This window comes from Lepidochelys olivacea (assembly GCF_965140295.1).
Source record: "Lepidochelys olivacea isolate rLepOli2 genome assembly, chromosome: 1".
Classification (NCBI taxonomy): domain Eukaryota; kingdom Metazoa; phylum Chordata; order Testudines; family Cheloniidae; genus Lepidochelys; species Lepidochelys olivacea.
The window spans coordinates 164770824-164791755 of NC_140411.1; the positions used below are offsets into that span (position 1 = coordinate 164770824).

At 45.4% G+C, this 20932-nt stretch overlaps 2 protein-coding genes across 10 annotated transcripts in view; one reads left to right on the forward strand and one right to left on the reverse strand.

Moving 5' to 3' along the window:
* Positions 1-15521, forward strand: part of SETD4 (SET domain containing 4) — a 32656-nt gene extending 17135 nt beyond the window's left edge. For 3 of the 9 annotated variants that reach the window (XR_014710311.1, XR_014710312.1, XR_014710318.1), the window contains 2 exons: positions 3152-4177; positions 5283-6763. Coding sequence is in view for 1 of the 9 variants with exons in the window: in XM_084619697.1 (XP_084475823.1) it covers positions 3152-3286 (135 nt within the window). In the remaining 8 variants the exon portion in view is untranslated. The other 6 variants (XR_014710315.1, XR_014710313.1, XR_014710314.1 and 3 more) reach the window with 6 other exon arrangements.
* On the reverse strand, positions 10249-13123 carry LOC311514834 (myb/SANT-like DNA-binding domain-containing protein 7). The gene is made up of 2 exons (XM_084617540.1): positions 11331-13123; positions 10249-10742 (listed from the first exon to the last, which is right to left on the reverse strand). The coding sequence occupies exons 1-2, from the start codon at positions 11911-11913 to the stop codon at positions 10657-10659; spliced, it is 669 nt and encodes a 222-aa protein (XP_084473666.1). The 5' UTR covers positions 11914-13123; the 3' UTR covers positions 10249-10656.
* Positions 15522-20932: the final 5411 nt, after the last annotated feature.

Genomic DNA, 20932 nt, shown 5'->3' on the forward strand with positions numbered 1-20932 from the left:
TACCGCCCAGAGATTTTTCCAAGCAAATGAGAGATCACAGGTTCCATATCTCTTGTAGTAGGAAGAGAGCTTGAGACAAAAAAGCTCTTGTATTAGAGGCCTGGTATGGGGCGGGACCTGCTTACAGCATCTGGCAAGAACAGGGCTAGTATTGCAAAAAATACACGTTTCTAAGAAGTGCTAAGCCCAGACTACTCACACAAACACATCCCGATATTAAGTGGTACCAGAACATTCCCATATCAAGGATGGTACAAAAACATCCCCTAAGAATAACAGCAACGCATCCTAAAAGATAAGGTCAGGATGACAGTACGTAATAGAGATGTTTTGATTGAATTAACATATACAAGGTGATGAGTGATAACTAGCCACGTCAGGGGGCAGTAACTAACTATGGGACAGTAATAACTTGTTTGTATCAGGGTATAAAGATGTATCTCAGAGGGAATATCTTTGGCCTAGGGAGGAACAGAAAGTCCCACCGTTCACTGAGCTGGTCCATTGTTACGGGCATATGTGTATCCGTGGTCCGGTAGAGTCTGCGGGATACTAGTACCGAGCTTTGTAGACAATAAATCTGGCCTGGTGCTTTCGGACCCTAACAGATCTTGTGGTCATTGGGCAGTTCGCTCGAGGTCTGCTGTGCCAGCTGTCTGCACAGAGCTGGGGCAACACACAGAAAACACACACATATGCAGCCCAACATTTAACCACACTGGTGACCCCGACTAGTGCGTTGTCCAATCCTTGTTGAGGCTGGTTAGGCTTAACCTTTGGTTCACTTTTGGGGCCTTCCTTCCTGCAAGCAGTTTTATCACCACATCTATCTTAAACTGCGAGTCCACGTACTTCCCCCAAAAACCTTATCTGGGTTAACAGTCAGTGGGTCACAGAGGTTCTCAGGCAGTTAAGGCCCAGTCATTTCCCTGGATATGACTGGTAGCCCATTGCCCTTTGACAGATAACATTGTCAGTGCCCAGACTCATTCATGCATCTCATGTGCGCACTTCCTCAGCGTTGCTTAGGGCCTCACAACACACAGAAAGAAATGACCGAACTGTCACCCTGTGGCTAGACTGGGCAAATGTATGAAAGGGCGTCTTGCGCTACCAATGTCCTGTGGACAAAGCTGCTTTTGAGCTCTTGTTAATATAAATGTCATTTAAAAATACAACAGATCAAAACACCTACTCAGTGTCGACTCTACTATAGACCAATGTGCCATATATAATTGCCTACAGTAAAATTAAATTACTATTTCCCTGAGAACAAAATGCACCTCTGTTAAGAATGTTATAAAAATACATCCTCAGCAAAGAAAACATGTATGCACACAGTTCAAGCAGCTCATGGCCCTCAGAGCCTAGGTACAGCTTATTTAGGCCTGAACTGGAGGAGCAGAGACAGAATCGTTTATAGATGTGGCATATAGGGACATTGTAGAGCAAGCCCACCTCAGAGCTGACTTCCCTGGTCTTCCAGTTGAGGAAGCCAATCTTATGATGGAAGTGCACCTAGCTGAAATGGAAGGATACACCTTCTTAGATGGGATTTCCTTCCCACTGCGATAATGGAGATGAACAATTCCTCAGACACCAAAGAGGTTGTGTCAGGGGATGGAATTACAGGCAGCGGCATGGGATTAGATCATCAGGAATAGACAGCTAGGTATGTCGTTACTGAGAGAACAGTGTAGTGACTTGCCTGCCCGTTGCAAAGGTGGTGGATATTACAAGACCCTAGATGGACTTCTGGTGAATGCTGGGGAGGAGCCTATGATGGTGGTACATGTTGATACCAATGACATTGGGAGCTGTAGGAGAGAAGTCCAGGAAGCTAAATTTAGACTGCTAGGTAGAAGGCTTAGGTCCAGATCTGGGGGAGGGGAGCATTCCCTGAAGTCCTTCCAGTATCCGTGTGGGGTTGAGAACATGGTGCATAGAAGAGGGGTTTCATCTTAGTTTCTGGGGAACATTTTTGGGAAGTGGGAACCTGTACAGAGGGGATGCAATAATTTTAAAAACAAAAAGAGTGAACTAGAGTGCCTGGCAGTGGAAGAGGACCTTGATGTAGTAGGCATTATAGAAATGTGGTGGAATGATTAAAAACCAATCGGATATGGTTACAATCTATGCAGGAAAGACAGACTAGACTGAAGAAGTGGGGGAATAGCGCTGTATATAAAGGATTCCATTGAACATAGCTAGAAAAAATTAAGAGAGGAGAGGACTACATAGTTGAATCTATATGGATACAAATTCCAAATTGTAAGAATGTAAATGTATTAGTAGGGCTATGCTATTGTCCTCTGGATCAGGAAAAGGAAACTGAATACACAATGTTGAGAGAAATCCGAGGCAGACAAGTATAATGAAATGATGACAGTGGAGATTTCAGTTCTATAAGTTCAGATATAAACTGTTCAAAAGGCACAATGGGACAGTGTTGAGTACTTGTGTCAAAACTTTGATCCGTTAAGAGTTTGCTTCTAACAAAAGCTAGTTCTAGAGGCTATTCTTGACTTTGTCTTAACTCAAGCAAGGGAGCTAATTCATGAAGTAACTAGCCGAGTCCATTATTGAAGTTGATTGTGGTGTCCAGAAAGTAGATGCTGGTGTGGCAGTGTTCTAGAGAGCGTTGAGTGGATGCGGGGTGGTTATGGAAGTTGTGGTGGAAATTATGAGTAGCTTGAGTAGTATTGGTGACTACAATATAACTAGGCTTACCATCTCTGACCTACTGTAGGAGGCAGATTGCTGAACATCTGCTTACCGTCTGTAAGGTTCTTCTGAACCTTGCGGTGCTGGCCACCGGTGCGAACAGAATACTGGACTAGATGGACCTTAGGTCTCATCCAGTCTGGCAACTCCTATGTTCCTATGAACACTGGGCTACTTAATGAGGAACCTGATATTTTCTTAACGTTGGGTTTAGTCTGTGTTTTCTGTCTGTGTTGTGGATTTTGAATGAACGCTTTTTCATTTTGCCACTAATTCTGTTTTCTTGATAAGTCATAAAATGTAACTAGTACGCATTTTGATGTCACTTACCTCTGGCACAAATTAACTAGTCGTAAATGTCTGTTTATGGGCTACATCTATTTTTATTACTGAGTTTAAATATCCTCTTGGTTTTTATTCACTTCAGATTTCCCAAATGAAAAAGGACAAGGTGAACCTTGAAAACCAGCTGGCTTTGGTAGAAGTACTGCGCCTGGAAGATCTGACAATCCTGCAAACATCAGCAGCGATTCTGTACAACTTGCACACTGCAATAACTTGACCTGTTCAGAAAGCAGACCATGACTGTCACAACACAGTGGCGTTTACTTACCAGGAGCTAGAGGCCTGCTTGACCCAAACATTTTTGATGACCAGTAGCATCAAGGAATAATGTAAAATTATGGTGGAAAAGCTGTCCAGTTTCATTTATGGGTGTTGGCATCAGCCATAGGGCCATATTCTGTGCCTCCTCTCCTGAGAGGCGCAGCCTAGAAAATGCAGGGGGCAAGAGTAGCTTTGTCACCTTTGTGTCATCTGGATTCTGGGCTGCTGTGGGGACCAAAACAGGTTCTGGCATAATCAGAGCAGTCCCAGGGGCTGCAGTCCATAATCTCCACAGTGCCAAGCAGCTACTCCCTGGTATGTCCCTACTTTTGTGGCTTACAAGGGAGGGCAGTGCAGAGCTACTTGCCTCACCCTATGTTGTTTGTGTGCCAGCGTCATCCTCTGCTGACCCTTTTCTATCTCATTTATGGTCCCTGGACTTGGCCTATGCTCCAGACCTTATATAATCATCCCCGCCAAGTCAGCCCCAGAATGACTGAAAAACAATCATCCAGTGCCCACCCAAATGCATGTATAGTACACTGATGCTGGAGGCTCGGGTGGTGGCCATCATGCAGAAGTTTGGATTTCCCTCCTCCATTTTAAAAATCTCCTCCAGATTGTTGCTAATCTATGTGATTATTGCTCCTCTTCTGAACAACAAACAGATGTGCTTGAGTTATTTTGAGCTGTGATGTTGTAACAGTTTGCATGTTGGCTATTCAGGAAATCCACTCTGATACTTTCCACCAGTCCTGATTGTCACATGGAGAAACTTCCTTCGCCTGTCCCCTTTTTGCCTTTCCTGATCAATCTGGCTGGACATCATAATTGTTGGAGGGTTAGGGTAAGTATTGACATTAGGACCATACCTGTGTGAATGATCTTGCATCTTACTACTTTTTTGTGTGCTTTCCTGCAGGCCCTTGGTCTCTGACTTTTGTGTTTTCTAGTATGGATCTGCTGCATGTCATCCATTTACTAATACCCTGGTAGCTTTGGAAAAGCTAATGTGGGATAAAGTCTTGGTCAAGGGAGATATGTGCAGGTGATGGGCAAAGCTTGAAGAGGGAAGGAAAGGGGATATCTTAGGTTCCATGACTATGGGCTTGGTATAAGGACATAGATAAATGGCTACAAAGTCGGTTGAAAACTGTCATGTGCACAGGGCCTGTACAGCTGGGGAGCTGGCTGACTTACAGAGTTAGAGGCAAAAAGGGACACTTAGAGTATCTAGTCTGACCTACTGTATATCATGAGCCACTACATTTCACCCAGTTACCCCTGTATTGAGCCTAATAACTTGTTTGACTAAAGCCTATCTTCCACTTTGGCATCCAGTCTTGACTTGAAATCAGTAAAGATGGAGAATCCACCACTTTTCATGGTTCCAGTGGTTAACCACCGTCACTGCTAGAGATTTGTGCCTTATTTCCAGTTTGAATTTGTCTGGCTTCTGCTTCAAGCCATTGGTTCTTGCTCTGCCTTTCTCTTCTAGTTTAAAGACCCTTTTAGTACCCAGTCTTTTCTCCCCAGGAAAGAACTTGTGCGCTGTAATCAAGTCACCTCTCAATGTTTTTGATATTGAGCTCTATAAGTATCTCATTGTGAGGCATTTTCTCCAGCCCTTGAATCATTTTAGGGAGCTCTTTTCTGCACCCTCTCCAAATTTTCTACATTGTTTTTAAATTTTGGATACCAGGACTGTAGGGGCAGAATTCTAGTATCGGTTTCACTAATGCTGTGTACAGAGGTACTATCCTCCCCCTATTCCTACTAGTAACTTTGTATTTGTCTGGATTAAAATGCATTTTGTCTGAATGGGGCCAGCTTTACCAAGCAATCCAGATCACTTTGAATGACTGCCCTGTCCTCATTATTATGCCAATCTTTTTGTGTCATGTGCAAATTTTATCAGCAGTGATTTTTTTTTTATATTTATTTACTTCCAGATCATTGACTCCTTGGTGCCGGAGCCTCTCACTGTGGAGGGAAAAGGCTCGGGCAGTGGGACGTGAAACTGTTAATAATAGAAGCATAGATGTGGGTGTGTAGAGAGCCTGTGCTGGGTGTATATACCACGTGGTTCAAGTGTGTAGGATACTCTGCTCACCTAAGCAGTTCCTCCTCATTTACACTGCTGTTTATATGTGTGCTAGCTGGGCGTGCGGTGTCTCTACATTTATGGCAGCATGTAGACATACCTTAAGTGTTACACTGCCACAGTTCAGATCAGCGGAGGTACCGGAGCTAGAGTTCTTTCATTTTAAGCAGGAGGACTTTCTCATAGCAGGTCTCTCTCCTCTGTAATTTCCCCCTACCCACCCTTGGTCTACCAATGCCTGAATTTATTAACTTTTCCATCATGCTGCAAGACTCTTCTGTTCGCTTGGGCATTTGGAAAGATGGGTGGAGAGAGAATTTTATTTTTGTCAGATAATTACTGAAATGGGATGAAAAGCCTAGATGATGTGAATAGAAGAGACGACTACTCTGGGAAGGGGCTGATTGCTACTTTATTGCTCTTTTTACGGTACCCAATTGCTCTTTGCTTGCTATGTTACAGCAGCTCATGGCCTCACACTGCATCTTGTAAGGAAGTCTTACTATAATGTTAGTCATACGTAAAATGAACTATACAAAAATAACATAAGGCTGTATTTTTATTGTGTGTTTGAACAGCTCCTAGCATACCTAATAGGAGCCTGGGCCATGACTAGGGCTCATATATGTTACGGTAATACAAATAATAAGGTAATAAAAAACTGAACGAACATACATACATACATTTTAGTTACATCCGCAAAGCCCATCTATTAAACACTTCTAAAATAACTTAATCTCTTTGAAGTGGTGGCAAGAGTCTCTACAAATCACTCCCAGCATTTTACACTCTCGGTTGTACCATCGTGTAACATGTCCTAGGGGCCCTTGCAGCAGCTGGGGAAGGGCCAGAGTGTTGCGAGTTCCAGCCATGCTTTTGCCTGCTCTGACGTGACCGCTGTCCCCGGAGTGTTGAGAAGGGGTGGTGTGAAGCTGGCTATGCTAACTCTGCTCCAGCTGAAAATTCTCCTAGGTCAGGGGAATTCTCAGTAGCTCATGTGGATCCTTTTTGTAGCACTGAGGCGGTTCAAAGAGAACTTCGGTGCTGAGGAGCTGGCCTGAGGACTTCAGGCCGTTAGCTGTGACTAATGCCAGGAACTGATTTTCCGCTTAGTTTCATTTAATAAAATTATCCCTAGAGAACGTAGGTGTGACCCTGAGTTGCTATCAATCTGCATATTTCTGTGTAGTTAATGGAACTAGGCCAATGTATACCAGCTGAAGATCTGGCCTTGTGTATGTTGAATAGTTAATAGCAGTGTTTTACAGAGTTAGAAAGAGAGGGGTTTAGAAATTAGTTTGAGGTGATATGGGGCTATAATTAAGATTTTTTTTGGGGGGGGGGGAGATTGCTTAGAGCTATTTCCATTTCTCTAGGTATGCTAGGTGGCCTTGGACTTGCAGGAATACACTACCGTTTGACATTAGTAGACTAACGTCAAAGGCAAAATCCTGCCCCACCCTTAAGTATGAAGTCACAACCAGTGCCTGTGTAGTATGCTTCAACATCAGCTTTGCTGAATTGCAGTCTTAGGCACATGTGTAAGACTTCAATGGGGCTTAAGTGGTTTGCTGAATCAGGGTGTAAAATACATCTGAGCTAAGGCATCCTAAGATGGTTTACCTAACCACTTTTGTACATTCTTAGCTTCTCTAGCTCTCATTCTAGAAGCTCAAAAGGACTCTTGTTATCTTAGTAGCTTAGTTTTAGTAACTTGCTGTTAGTTAACATTTGGCTCAAAGAGTTTAATCGGTCTGTCATTTAAACGTAGCTCTATTATGAAAAGAGACACTGTAAAAATAGCCCATTCTCATTCATTCCACAGATCTACTCCCTGTGGGTGTCCAAGGCAGATCTGCAAACTTCAGTACCACCACTATGGTTTTTACTACATTTTACTCCTGTCAGTGATGCAGCACCACTATAGATATGGGGGAAGCAAGCTATATTCAGATCTGACTTGCACATCAGCAGCAGAACTGTTAGGGTATGTCTACACTACGGAATAAGGTCGAATTTATAGAAGTCGGTTTTTTAGAAATCGGTTTTATATATTCGAGTGTGTGTGTCCCCACAGAAAATGCTCTAAATGCATTAAGTGCATTAACTCGGCGGAGCGCTTCCACAGTACCGAGGCTAGAGTCGACTTCCGGAGCGTTGCACTGTGGGTAGCTATCCCACAGTTCCCGCAGTCTCCGCTGCCCATTGGAATTCTGGGTTGAGATCCCAATGCCTGATGGGGCTAAAACATTGTCGCGGGTGGTTCTGGGTACATATCATCAGGCCCCCGTTCCCTCCCTCCCTCCGTGAAAGCAAGGGCAGACAATCATTTTTCGCCTTTTTTCCTGAGTTACCTGTGCAGACGCCATACCACTGCAAGCATGGAGCCCGCTCAGGTAACCGTCACCCTATGTCTCCTGGGTGCTGGCAGACGCGGTACGGCACTGCTACACAGTAGCAGCAACCCCTTGCCTTGTGGCAGCAGACGGTACAGTACGACTGGTAGCCGTCATCGTCATGTCCGAGGTGCTCCTGGTCGCCTCTGTGAGGTCGATCAGGAGCGCCTGGGCAGACATGGGCGCAGGGACTAAATTTGGAGTGACTTGACCAGGTCATTCTCTTTAGTCCTGCAGTCAGTCCTATTGAACCGTCTTATGGTGAGCGGGCAGGCGATACGGACTGCTAGCAGTCGTACTGTACCATCTTCTGCCAGGCAGGCAAGAGATGAGGATTGCTAGTAGTCGTATTGTACCATCTTCTGCCGAGCAGCCATGAGATGTGGATGGCATGCAGTCCTTCTGCACCGTCTGCTGCCAGCCAAAGATGTAAAAGATAGATGGAGTGGGTCAAAACAAGAAATAGACCAGATTTGTTTTGTACTCATTTGCCTCCTCCCCTGTCTAGGGGACTCATTCCTCTAGGTCACACTGCAGTCACTCACAGAGAAGGTGCAGCGAGGTAAATCTAGCCATGTATCAATCAGAGGCCAGGCTAACTTCCTTGTTCCAATAAGAACGATAACTTAGGTGCACCATTTCTTATTGGAACCCTCCGTGAAGTCCTGCCTGAGTTCCTTCCGTGAACTCCTTGATGTAAAGACACCCACTTTGTTGATTTTAGCTCCCTGAAGCCAACCCTGAAAGCCGTGTCGTCAGTCGCCCCTCCCTCTGTCAGAGCAACGGCAGACAATCGTTCCGCGCCTTTTTTCTGTGCGGACGCCATACCAAGGCAAGCATGGAGGCCGCTCAGCTCACTTTGGCAATTAGGAGCACATTAAACACCACACGCATTATCCAGCAGTATATGCAGCACCAGAACCTGGCAAAGCGATACCGGGCGAGGAGGCGACGTCAGCGCGGTCACGTGAGTGATCAGGACATGGACACAGATTTCTCTGAAAGCATGGGCCCTGCCAATGCATGCATCATGGTGCTAATGGGGCTGGTTCATGCTGTGGAACGCCGATTCTGGGCTCGGGAAACAAGCACAGACTGGTGGGACCGCATAGTGTTGCAGGTCTGGGACGATTCCCAGTGGCTGCGAAACTTTCGCATGCGTAAGGGCACTTTCATGGAACTTTGTGACTTGCTTTCCCCTGCCCTGAGGCGCATGAATACCAAGATGAGAGCAGCCCTCACAGTTGAGAAGCGAGTGGCGATAGCCCTGTGGAAGCTTGCAACGCCAGACAGCTACCGGTCAGTTGGGAATCAATTTGGAGTGGGCAAATCTACTGTGGGGGCTGCTGTGATGCAAGTAGCCCACGCAATCAAAGATCTGCTGATATCAAGGGTAGTGACCCTGGGAAATGTGCAGGTCATAGTGGATGGCTTTGCTGCAATGGGATTCCCTAACTGTGGTGGGGCTATAGACGGAACCCATATCCCTATCTTGGCACCGGAGCACCAAGCTGCCGAGTACATAAACCGCAAGGGGTACTTTTCGATAGTGCTGCAAGCTCTGGTGGATCACAAGGGACGTTTCACCAACATCCACGTGGGATGGCCGGGAAAGGTGCATGATGCTCGCATCTTCAGGAACTCTGGTCTGTTTCAAAAGCTGCAGGAAGGGACTTTATTCCCAGAGCAGAAAATAACTGTTGGGGATGTTGAAATGCCTATATGTATCCTTGGGGACCCAGCCTACCCCTTAATGCCATGGCTCATGAAGCCGTACACAGGCAGCCTGGACAGTAGTCAGGAGCTGTTCAACTACAGGCTGAGCAAGTGCAGAATGGTGGTAGAATGTGCATTTGGACGTTTAAAGGCGCGCTGGCGCAGTTTACTGACTCGCTTAGACCTCAGCAAAACCAATATTCCCACTGTTATTACTGCTTGCTGTGTGCTCCACAATATCTGTGAGAGTAAGGGGGAGACGTTTATGGCGGGGTGGGAGGTTGAGGCAAATCGCCTGGCTGCTGGTTACGCGCAGCCAGACACCAGGGCGGTTAGAAGAGCACAGGAGGGTGCGGTACGCATCAGAGAAGCTTTGAAAACCAGTTTCATGACTGGCCAGGCTACGGTGTGAAAGTTCTGTTTGTTTCTCCTTGATGAAACCCCCCGCCCCTTGGTTCACTCTACTTCCCTGTAAGCTAACCACCCGCCCCTCCTCCCTTCAATCACCGCTTGCAGAGGCAATAAAGTCATTGTTGCTTCACATTCATGCATTCTTTATTCATTCATCACACAAATAGGGGGATGACTACCAAGGTAGCCCAGGAGGGGTGGTGGAGGAGGGAAGGAAAATGCCACACAGCACTTTAAGCACAGCACTTTAAAAGTTTACAACTTTAAAATTTATTGAATGACAGCCTTCTTTTTTTTGGGCAATCCTCTGTGGTGGAGTGGCTGGTTGGCCGGAGGCCCCCCCACCGCGTTCTTGGGCGTCTGGGTGTGGAGGCTGTGGAACTTGGGGAGGAGGGCGGTTGGTTACAGAGGGGCAGCAGTGGCAGTCTGTGCTCCAGCTGCCTTTGCTGCAGCTCAACCATACACTAGAGCATACTGGTTTGGTCCTGCAGCAGCCTCAGCATTGAATCCTGCCTCCTCTCATCACGCTGCTGCCACATTTGAGCTTCAGCCCTGTCTTCAGCCCGCCACTTACTCTCTTCAGCCCGCCACCTCTCCTCCCGGTCATTTTGTGCTTTCCTGCACTCTGACATTATTTGCCTCCACGCATTCGTCTGTGCTCTGTCAGTGTGGGAGGACAGCATGAGCTCGGAGAACATTTCATCGCGAGTGCGTTTTTTTTTTCTTTCTAAGCTTCACTAGCCTCTGGGAAGGAGAAGATCCTGTGATCATTGAAACACATGCAGCTGGTGGAGAAAAAAAAAGGGACAGCGGTATTTAAAAAGACACATTTTATAAAACAGTGGCTACACTCTTTCAGGGTAAATCTTGCTGTTAACATTACATACATAGCACATGTGCTTTCGTTACAAGGTCGCATTTTGCCTCCTCCCACCGCGTGACTACCCCCTCAACCTTCCCCCCTCCCTGTGGCTAACAGCAGGGAACATTTCTGTTTAGCCACAGGCAAACAGCCCAGCAGGAATGGGCTCCTCTGAGTGTCCCCTGAAGAAAAGCACTCTATTTCAACCAGGTGACCATGAATTATATCTCACTCTCCTGAGGATAACACAGAGAGATAAAGAACGGATGTTGTTTGAATGCCAGCAAACATACACTGCAATGCTTTGTTCTACAATGATTCCCGAGTACGTGTTACTGGCCTGGAGTGGTAAAGTGTCCTACCATGAAGGACGAAATAAGGCTGCCCTCCCCAGAAACCTTTTGCAAAGGCTTTAGGACTACATCTAGGAGAACCGCAAATGCCAGGGCAAAGTAATCCTTTCACATGCTTGCTTTTAAACCATGTATAGTATTTTAAAAGGTACACTCACCAGAGGTCCCTTCTCCGCCTGCTGGGTCCAGGAGGCAGCCTTGGGTGGGTTCGGGGGGTACTGGCTCCAGGTCTAGGGTGAGAAACAGTTCCTGGCTGTCGGGAAAACCGGTTTCTCCGCTTGCTTGCTGTGAGCTATCTACAACCTCCTCGTCATCATCATCTTCTTCGTCCCCAAAACCTGCTTCCGTATTGCCTCCATCTCCATTGAAGGAGTCAAACAACACGGCTGGGGTAGTGGTGGCTGAACCCCCTAAAATGGCATGCAGCTCATCATAAAAGCGGCATGTTTGGGGCTCTGACCCAGAGCGGCTGTTCGCCTCTCTGGTTTTCTGGTAGGCTTGCCTCAGCTCCTTCAGTTTCACGCGGCACTGCTTCGGGTCCCTGTTATGGCCTCTGTCCTTCATGCCCTGGGAGATTTTCACAAAGGTTTTGGCATTTCGAAAACTGGAACGGAGTTCTGATAGCACGGATTCCTCTCCCCAAACAGCGATCAGATCCTGTACCTCCCGTTCGGTCCATGCTGGAGCTCTTTTGCGATTCTGGGACTCCATCATGGTCACCTGTGCTGATGAGCTCTGCATGGTCACCTGCAGCTTGCCACGCTGGCCAAACAGGAAATGAGATTCAAAAGTTCGCGGTTCTTTTCCTGTCTACCTGGCCAGTGCATCTGAGTTGAGAGTGCTGTCCAGAGCAGTCATAATGGAGCACTCTGGGATAGCTCCCGGAGGCCAATACCATCGAATTGTGTCCACAGTACCCCAAATTTGAGCCGGCAACGTCGATTTAAGCGCTAATCCACTTGTCAGGGGTGGAGTAAGGAAATCGATTTTAAGAGCCCTTTAAGTCGAAATAAAGGGCTTCATTGTGTGTACGGGTGCAGGTTTACATCGATTTAACGCTGCTAAATTCGACCTAACGTCCTAGTGTAGACCAGGGCTTAGAGTCCCAAATACAGAGCTACATTCTGCCTTCAGTTATACTTGTGCAACTACAGAGAAGACAATAGGACTAAATAGGTGTAACAGCAGCAGGAGCAAAATTTTCATGGCTGGTGACAATACTTGAGGCAAGAAATAACTCAGCTTGACTCTCAGATCCTAAGGTGTGCTGCTGGCATTTAGCGGGGGAAAAGTGGGTTTTTTTGTTTGTGTGTGTGTGTGCGTGTGTATATGAGAGCTGAACAAATGAAATCTGGATTCACTGAAAAATTATAAACATGGCACCCTACAATGCTATCTTCCCTGAGTCACTTAGAATAGAAACTCACTCTAAAGTGAACATCCTGTGGATTTTCTTTGATCTCTTCTGGCGAGTGGCTTCTGGTTTTCACATTTCTTTAGCGATAGGGTAGAGATCATTCATAATTTCTTAATGTTTTTAGATCTAACTGTTCAGAACAAGATAAGATAGCATCAGCTCTCAAGCCCTGTTAATTAAAACTTTACGTACACGATGAAAATGTTTAAAAAATGACACTCCCTAAGGAAGAAATCTTTAAGTGAAGGATACATTGCCCCTCTGAGGTTGAACGCTCCCTGCAAATATAAAATCTTTTTGAAGACGGTCCTTGGGAATTAATCTGAAGTGGTTGCAGGCACTTAGTGCATCTATAATTATAGATGAAGATGATAAACAGAATGCTGGGAAAGGTTTGCTGCACCAGCTGCCTGGTTTGTTTAATTATACAGTACACCTAGACTAAGTTTGCTGAACACTTTGCAAACCTACCCTTGTGTTCATTTTTGCAGCAAAATCATGTGGAATTCATAGTGTTACATCATTTCAACATGAAACCAAGAGAATCTTGGCATTCGTGACTGGTTTTAGTTATATCTAAAACCCAAACTCATACAATGTTAATTCACACACTGAAATGGAAAGAAATCACATAATTCTCATGAGTTTTATATTTTAATATTCTTTAGGATGTCTAAAACACTGCAATGAAGTTCTGTATTATTATTATTCATTTATATTATATATTGCCATAACGCCTAGGAGCCCCAGTCACAGACCAGGACCCCATTGTGCTAGATGCTGCACACACAGAACAAAGAGACATCCCTACCCCAAGGACCTTACAATCTGCATATAGAACATGAGCTAACAGCTAGATACAAGCAGATGAGGTAATACAAGGAAACTGAGGCAATACTGTGCAAATAGACAACATAGTCATGGTGGGGGAAGAGGTAGAACACACAAGCAGAGTGAACAGTGTGATGGCAGCAAATGGCATATGTTAGTTATTTCCATAAGTTTTTGGAGGGAGACAGGTTGGTGGATTTAGTTTGGAGGGGATCAGCTAAATGGAAAGAAGGGAAGGAGAGAGTAGAAGGGGCAGGTGTTGAGAGGCTGAGGTGGAGAGACCTGCAGAGGGGAAGGGGAGGGTTAGAGTGAACAGCCAATCAGCACAGGACACAGAATTAGAGAACATTCTCATTTTGACTGGAATGCCCAGAGGTTTCTACTTTGCCATTAGTCATAATATACCAGTAAGCAAAGAATTAATGTGAAACAATTTCTCATTTATTGTTTCTGCTAACCACACAATGTGCTAAGTTCAGAACAAACACAAAGGTGTTCAAAAACACAATACTGATCAAACTGCATGAAATTAGTGTAATTTCTGTAGATGTCCACTAGATGATGCAAATGTACTGCAGAAAGAGAGGAAACTACATTCTATCAAGAAATAATTATATTTGCTGTATTTTATATTTTAATATTAGGGGGAGAGTATCATTTTTTCAGTGGGCTGTTACTTGATTTCCATAGTCAAGAAAAATATCCATTTGTTTAGTTGCTGTTAGGATCAAGTTACAAAGCTTATATTCTAGTCTGCTTCAATTTTGGTTCCAGGATACTAAGAAACATGGGTGCGAGGTACACAGAAGAAGCTTGTCTCTTCCACCAATAGAAGTTGTCACCTCAACCACCTTGTCATTTTAGTCCTCTGCATTTAGGACACAACAGAAGCAAAATGTTTTGAAGGAACATTATCTCTTATTCGTCATGCTTCCATCTTTTTATGTTTTATCTATCTTTTTTGTAGTAGCCTCCCCAAATTTAGAGCATGTCTGAAACTCCAGTCCAAGACATGGACACAGACCTTGGGTGAATTCTGGTCTGATGCTATTCTGGTTCAATCCCATTGACTGAGGTCTAGTCTATGCTACAGAATTCGCTCAACACAGTGCAGCAAAAGTTGACCTAATTCTGTGTCTATACTAACATTACACTCCTGCCAACATAACTGCCCTGCTATGATAATAACTCCACCTCCATGAGAGGCATAGAGTCAATGTCGATGTAGTTAGGTCAACACAATGTCAGTGTAGACTCTGTTGCTTACATTGACTTTCAGAAGGCATCCCAGAATGCCCTACACTGACAATATAATTGGGACAAGCACTCCTAGTTAGGATGTGCACTGCTGACACAAGAAGTGTAGTGTAGACACGTGAAAGTGATTTAATTATTGCAGTGGCTGTATGCCGACCTGACTGAGGTTGCCATAATTTTGTAGTATAGACATGCCCTTAATGAGGTTGCCCTGGTGTAATTGAGTACTGTCCACTCTTCTTTTTCACAGATTCGGGTCCTGAATTCTCCTCTTATTTACACTGATGTAGCTCCATTGTCACTGATTGGACATGTACATACTTGGGGCTGCCAGCCTCATGTCACCTGCAGCTACATTCCATTTTTAGTGCATTACCTCAATCAGAGCTAGCACAAGTATGTCTCCTCAAATTGGGAATTATACCTCCAGCTCAAAGTGTAGCCATATCATTAGATATAGAGAGAAGTGCAGTGCCACAAACACTGCAACTTTTGGTCTGCAAAATGCCAAAGAAAGTTCTAATACCTGGCTGTTTTAATCATTGTTAAAATCAAAATGCTGAAAACCCACTGTGACACTAGCAGGCCAGGTGCCAGCTCTCGCCAAGGCTGCAGGCATTAGCTAAGAACTGACAAACTCATAGCTGGAGACCAGACCTGTTTACTTTTGTGTTAGTTTTGCTCAAAATAGGTATTAGTCTTACAAGAATGTATTTAGTGATCAGACTCTTATAGAGTGTCTATTTGTGCTGCATGCATTAATCGTATTTGTAATGCTTGTATTCCATGCTATAAAGAAATATGTAACTTTTGACTTATAACTTTGAAAATGTTTGCCCTAAACTTGTGAACTCAGATGGGAAGAGTGTTTCTCCCCAGCCATCCAGAAAAACTATCAAAATCAGATGGACCATCAAGGAATGTCGCAATACAAAGGATTGGCGAATGGCCCTGTTGCATCTTGGAAATGATACGTGCAAGGAAGCTTGTCCTATGGACTTGGAGGCTGAATCTAGGAAATAAAACAAAGATACAAACAAATTTTCCATCTCTGCTGTTTGAACATCTCACAGGGACAGAAATGCTAAACTGAGGCCAAGATCCCCAGGGTTTATCCTCTGGGACTGCCCTGAAAGACCTCTTGAATTGACAGATCATCACATCTCTGTCATCTTTAGGAACCATAAAGGGTAACTCATTTGTGTGTATATATTTGCTTGCTTTAACCTGTATTTAACTCTCTTGTTTCTTTTTCCTAGTTAATACATAGTTTATTACAGGATTGGCTACAGGCATTGTCTGTGGTGTAAGATTGAGGGTACCAACTGATCTGGGGTTAGTAACTAGTCTCTTGGGACTGGAAACAACCTGAATATTTTGTGATTTTTTGGTGTAAGTGACCATTTATCATTAAGGCCAGCTTGCCTGGGTGGCAAGATATACTGGAGAGTCTAAGGGTACTGTCTATGACTCCATTGTAAGACTGTTACAGTGATCCAGGAGTTCACATTTGTTACTGGGTTGGTGAAACCTAATTGTAGAACACAGTCAGTCTGTCCTGAGGCAGGCACTCATGGTCGTGAGCCAATCCAGACAGTGTGACACCCACTTCCCATCAGTTTATGCTCCTTGAATACTTTTAACCTATCCTTAAGGGTCCCCATGAGTGACAAACATTTTAAAACAAATGCCGATATTCTATAGTTGTTACCAGTTGCAGGTTACAACTTGGATGACCATCAAGAGTCTGTGAGAGAGAGATCCGCTGTACACGCTACATGCATTTTGACCATTTTAATTTTAAGGAATAATTTTCTCCATTAGACCACTTACATTGTAAAGAATGATGTAGAACAGAGGTATTTGCAGATCTCCCTTTGTTTATAACTAAAAAAGAAAACTCTGGCTGCTTTAAAAGACATGAGAATGAGTTTTGTCTTCCTTTCCTATTACTGTCAAACAAACTTTACCTCAGCCCTGAATATCACATGGAATTTGTCACTGACAGGAAGTATAAACTTTATCTTGTGAATATATAACTTACAGTCACTTCTTAAGAATAAAAAAAAATCCTTTCATCATGTAAAGTTTTCTTCACTGTTTTATTTCACTTAAAACATCACTCAGTGCCAAATGGTATTTGTCAGAAGTAATTGTCAAATGCTGGAGGCAGTTTTCAAGGCTGTCTGAATGGAAAATCTCAAGGCAGTTGTCTGGGTTGAAAGAAAATATTACATTTGATCTTTTTATGATTCTCACAGACGATGTATGTCTGCATTCTTTAGCTTGAAGAATTCTTGTTCTTTTTAACTGACAGGAAGTAAAACTTCACTATTAATTGACAGTATTGTCTGAGAAATAACTACTCTATACAATAATGTAATTTTTTTTTTACTCTTTACAAAGATTCATTTTTATTAGCCATTTACTGTGGTTTTGCTTGTTGGCAAGTTGTAATACTTTGAATGACGACTCTGACTACATTTCATCTACACTTGTATTTGGAAAAATATTTCTTCCAATGTGTTTCCTCTGAGTAATGAGTCTCACTTAAAGATTGTCTTGCAGTAAATCACCTTTTCCTTAGTGGAGTCATATAGATATATTATTGCTTTTCTCAATTCTGCCTCAGTGCTTTCCAATGATAATGACAAAGGGTAGATAGCATGGTAGATTAACACCACAGTATGAATTCTGAAGGCTAGATCCTCTTTCGGGCTGACAGCAGATCAGTGCAGGGAGGGATGGTGGGAGTTTAGGTTCTAGATCTCTGATTCTCAGAGCAAGGCCCAGTCTGAATGCAATTTAAAGCTGCTTTAAGTTGTGCCAATGGTGCCCCCTCTCCCTGTCCCCTACACCAGGGGAGGAGGCATGAAAGGGCAGGGCCCAACAGGGGTGTTCTCAGCTGGGCATTTGTGCCTGGGTTGTGGCTCCTTTGAGTCACTCAAGTGGCACAAAGGGGCTGTAAGCCCAACTTGTGGACCTGGTCCAAAATGATTTATCAGTGTTGAAATATGAATGGAGTTCCACTAATGTTCTCAGCCATTTTAAATCATCATAATATTAAAATGTGTGGTAACTCTGCTTACTGTCCAGTGTTAGACAAGTTTCAGTAATCATTGTGAGCTGGGTGTTATGCACCATGAAATACCAATTACCTTTTTGATGTTTATTTTCATTTTGGCTGGGGATCTTCTCCATTTCCTTCTTTCTGCCAACTTCTGTAGCTGAGGATGTGGGGATGGGGTCCTAACTTCCTACAGAGCCTGATAACCCCACTGTTGGCATTGGCCAAAAGAAGGGGTCTGGAGGTTAGTGGATCTTCCTATTTTAGGGAAAAACCTCAAGTGCTGAGATTTGGGTCTGTGTGGTCAGGTAAGGCTTCAGCTAGGTCTCTCTCCTGTCACAGTCTCCTCCTCCGCTACTGATTGGAAGCTCATGGGCTAGGGGAATATAGCACCGATTTCAGCCAGCCATAACAAAGACAAGCTTTCTGCAAAGTTCTCTAAAGAGCAATATTGCCAACACCCAGGAGTCACAAGTCTTGAAGTTGGCTTGAAAATAATGAGATTTCTTGTTTCTGAGTCACTGGGCTTCACTCAGTTCACATTATCTCTGCAAGCATCAGTACCAGAAACTTACTTCTAAAAAAATAAATGAAAATGAGATTCTCATGTAATCGCTTAACTCCAGAGCTGGGGCTTTAAGAAACATATTGTGAGACTTGCAATACAATAGTGGGAGTTGGCATCACTGAGACAGTTCTGCAGACTTACCTCAGTTATTATGACACATCAAATATTAAAATGTTGCTGGTCTCCTGAGAGAAAATTGCCAATTGTGTCAGTACATTTGCCATAATTATACTAAATCCCTCCATTCAGTTGAAAAATACACTGAGAAACAATATTGCTAATGATTGTTTGTTTGTTCTTTCTTCAACACACACTCACAAGCAATGTGTAATCCCTAGGGAGGGAAGGGTGAGGTTATCTGGAAACAATGCTGTGTTTGTTTTGTTCTTTATAGAAAATTGCTTGACATGAGTAATTTTACACCTTTCTAAAGGGTTGAAGGTTTTGCCACTGACTCACTGTGTGACCAGGAGCCACGTCGTGTACATCAAAAATGTCTAAAAAAGCCTGCAGGCTTACAAATGGCAGTTCAAAAGGTGTTTGCGTTGCTTCTGGGTGCGCGCACAGCATTTCCAGAAAGGGGGCTAGGGCCTGTCTTCACTGCAACAGCTAGCTTGAGTTAGCACACTGAAATTACTCAAGCTAGCCTAACTTGAGTGAGAGCTACCACCATGCAAAACAACTCTGGAGTTACACAGAATGATTGGATTAGCCGTTGATTAACCGTTGTATATCACCACTGCATTATTAGTTTGAGCATCAGCATCACGTGAGCTCCAGCCACCACCCCTCCTCCTGCCAGGTTGTGTAGCTTGAGCTCTTAAAGCACCCACTTAACTTAAGCTTGAGACTTTTGCATCCAGTACTGAGACAAAACTGGATGTGGTTTTGTCCAATATCAAGAGTGTGCCACTCCGTCTGCGCTGGGTGACCTTATGTGCACCGGGCATGCGAGGTCACACCGGGGGGGGGGGGCACTCGCTAAAATATCATCATGTGGCATAACCTTACGTGCACTATGTGGTGCAATCTCATGCCAGTGGGAGTGGGGCGATACAGGCGGGGATGGGCCCACGCTGTTCCCAGAAATACCCGAATGGCCAGCATTCTGGAGATGCATCTGTGGCTACCCTGCCCACAGACCCCATCACACACCGATTAGATGACTACTAACACTCTAAAGGGAAAATATTTTCAAACTTCTGAGAGGGTACGGCGAGTATCACAAGCAAGTAAAAGCTCTAAATAAATAAAAAGTTAGAAGCTATCAGAATAATTGAACGTTTGCTTTTAAGTGACAGTTTGCTAAGATCTACATTAAGTCTCAGCAAAGCTTCTAGCTGTCAGTGCACTTCTAACCAGTGGTGCCCAAACTTTTTCTGTCACGCCCCCCTTCTTACCAATAACGGAATCTGTCTGCGCCCCTCCCTCCACTACAGCACAGTTGACTCAGCAGAGGAGCTCGGGCTGATGGCAGAGCTGGGGGCAGAGCTGGCGATGGGGGAGGAACTGGGGCTAGAAGCAGAGCTGGCCTGGGGGCAGAAAGGGAATGAGGACAGAGCTGGGCTGGGGGCAGGGCAGAGGGCAGAGTTAGGGTTGCCAACTTCGTAATCCCACAAAACTGAACACCCTAGTCCCACCCCTTCCCCGAGGCCCTGGCCCCCGCTCACTATGGTCCCCCTCCCTCTGTGGCTCGCTCTCCCCCACCCTCACTTGCTTTCACTGGGCTTGGATGGGGGGTTGGGGTGGGGAGGGGGTGAGGGCTCTAACGGGAGGTGCAGGCTCCAGGGTGGGGCCAGAAATGAGGGGCTCATGGTGTGGGAGGGGGTGCCAGGCTGGGGCAGAGGGTTGGGGTGTGGGAAGGAGTGAGGGCTTCGGCTGGGGATGCAGGCTCTGGGGTGGGGCCAGGGATGAGGGGCTTGGGGTGCAGGAGCAGGCTCCAGGTTGGGAGGTGGGGCAGAGGGGTTCAGAGTGTGGGAGAGGGCTCTGGGCTGGGGCAGGTGGGGTCAGGGCACTATCTGGGGGTGCAGGCTCTGGGGTGGGGTCAGGGATGCGGGGTTTGGGATGCAGGCGGGGGCTCCAGGTTTGGGGGGGGGGTTCAGGACTGGGACAGGGGGTTGGGTCTTACCTTAGGTGGCTCCTGGTCAGAGGCACAGTGGGTGGGGGCGGGTGGCTAAGGCAGGCATCCTGCCTGTCCTGATTCCACACTGTGCCCTGGAAGAAGCCAGCAGGTCCAGTTCTTAGGTGGAGGTGTGCAGGCGGCTCTGGGCACTGCTGTTGCCTGCAGGCACCGCCCCTGCAGCTTCCATTGGTTGTGGTTCCCTTTTCAACCGGGTGTTCCAGTTGAAAACCAGACACCTGGTCACCCTAGGCTGCAGAGTGGAGTTGCAGCTCGGGATGGAGCTGGGCTGGGGGCAGAGCAGGGGATGGAGTGGAGGGAGCTGGGTGGTGTTCCCTCAGTGCCCCCGTGGGGGCTGGCCTAGGCCCCGCCACACACTCCCCCAAACTTTTCTCCATGCCCCTTTAGGGGGATGTGCCCCACAGTTTGGGGACCACTGCTCTAACTCCAGAGCAGAGACTGTCCAGTAGCAAATTCAAACTGGTCTTGCTTGATTTTATT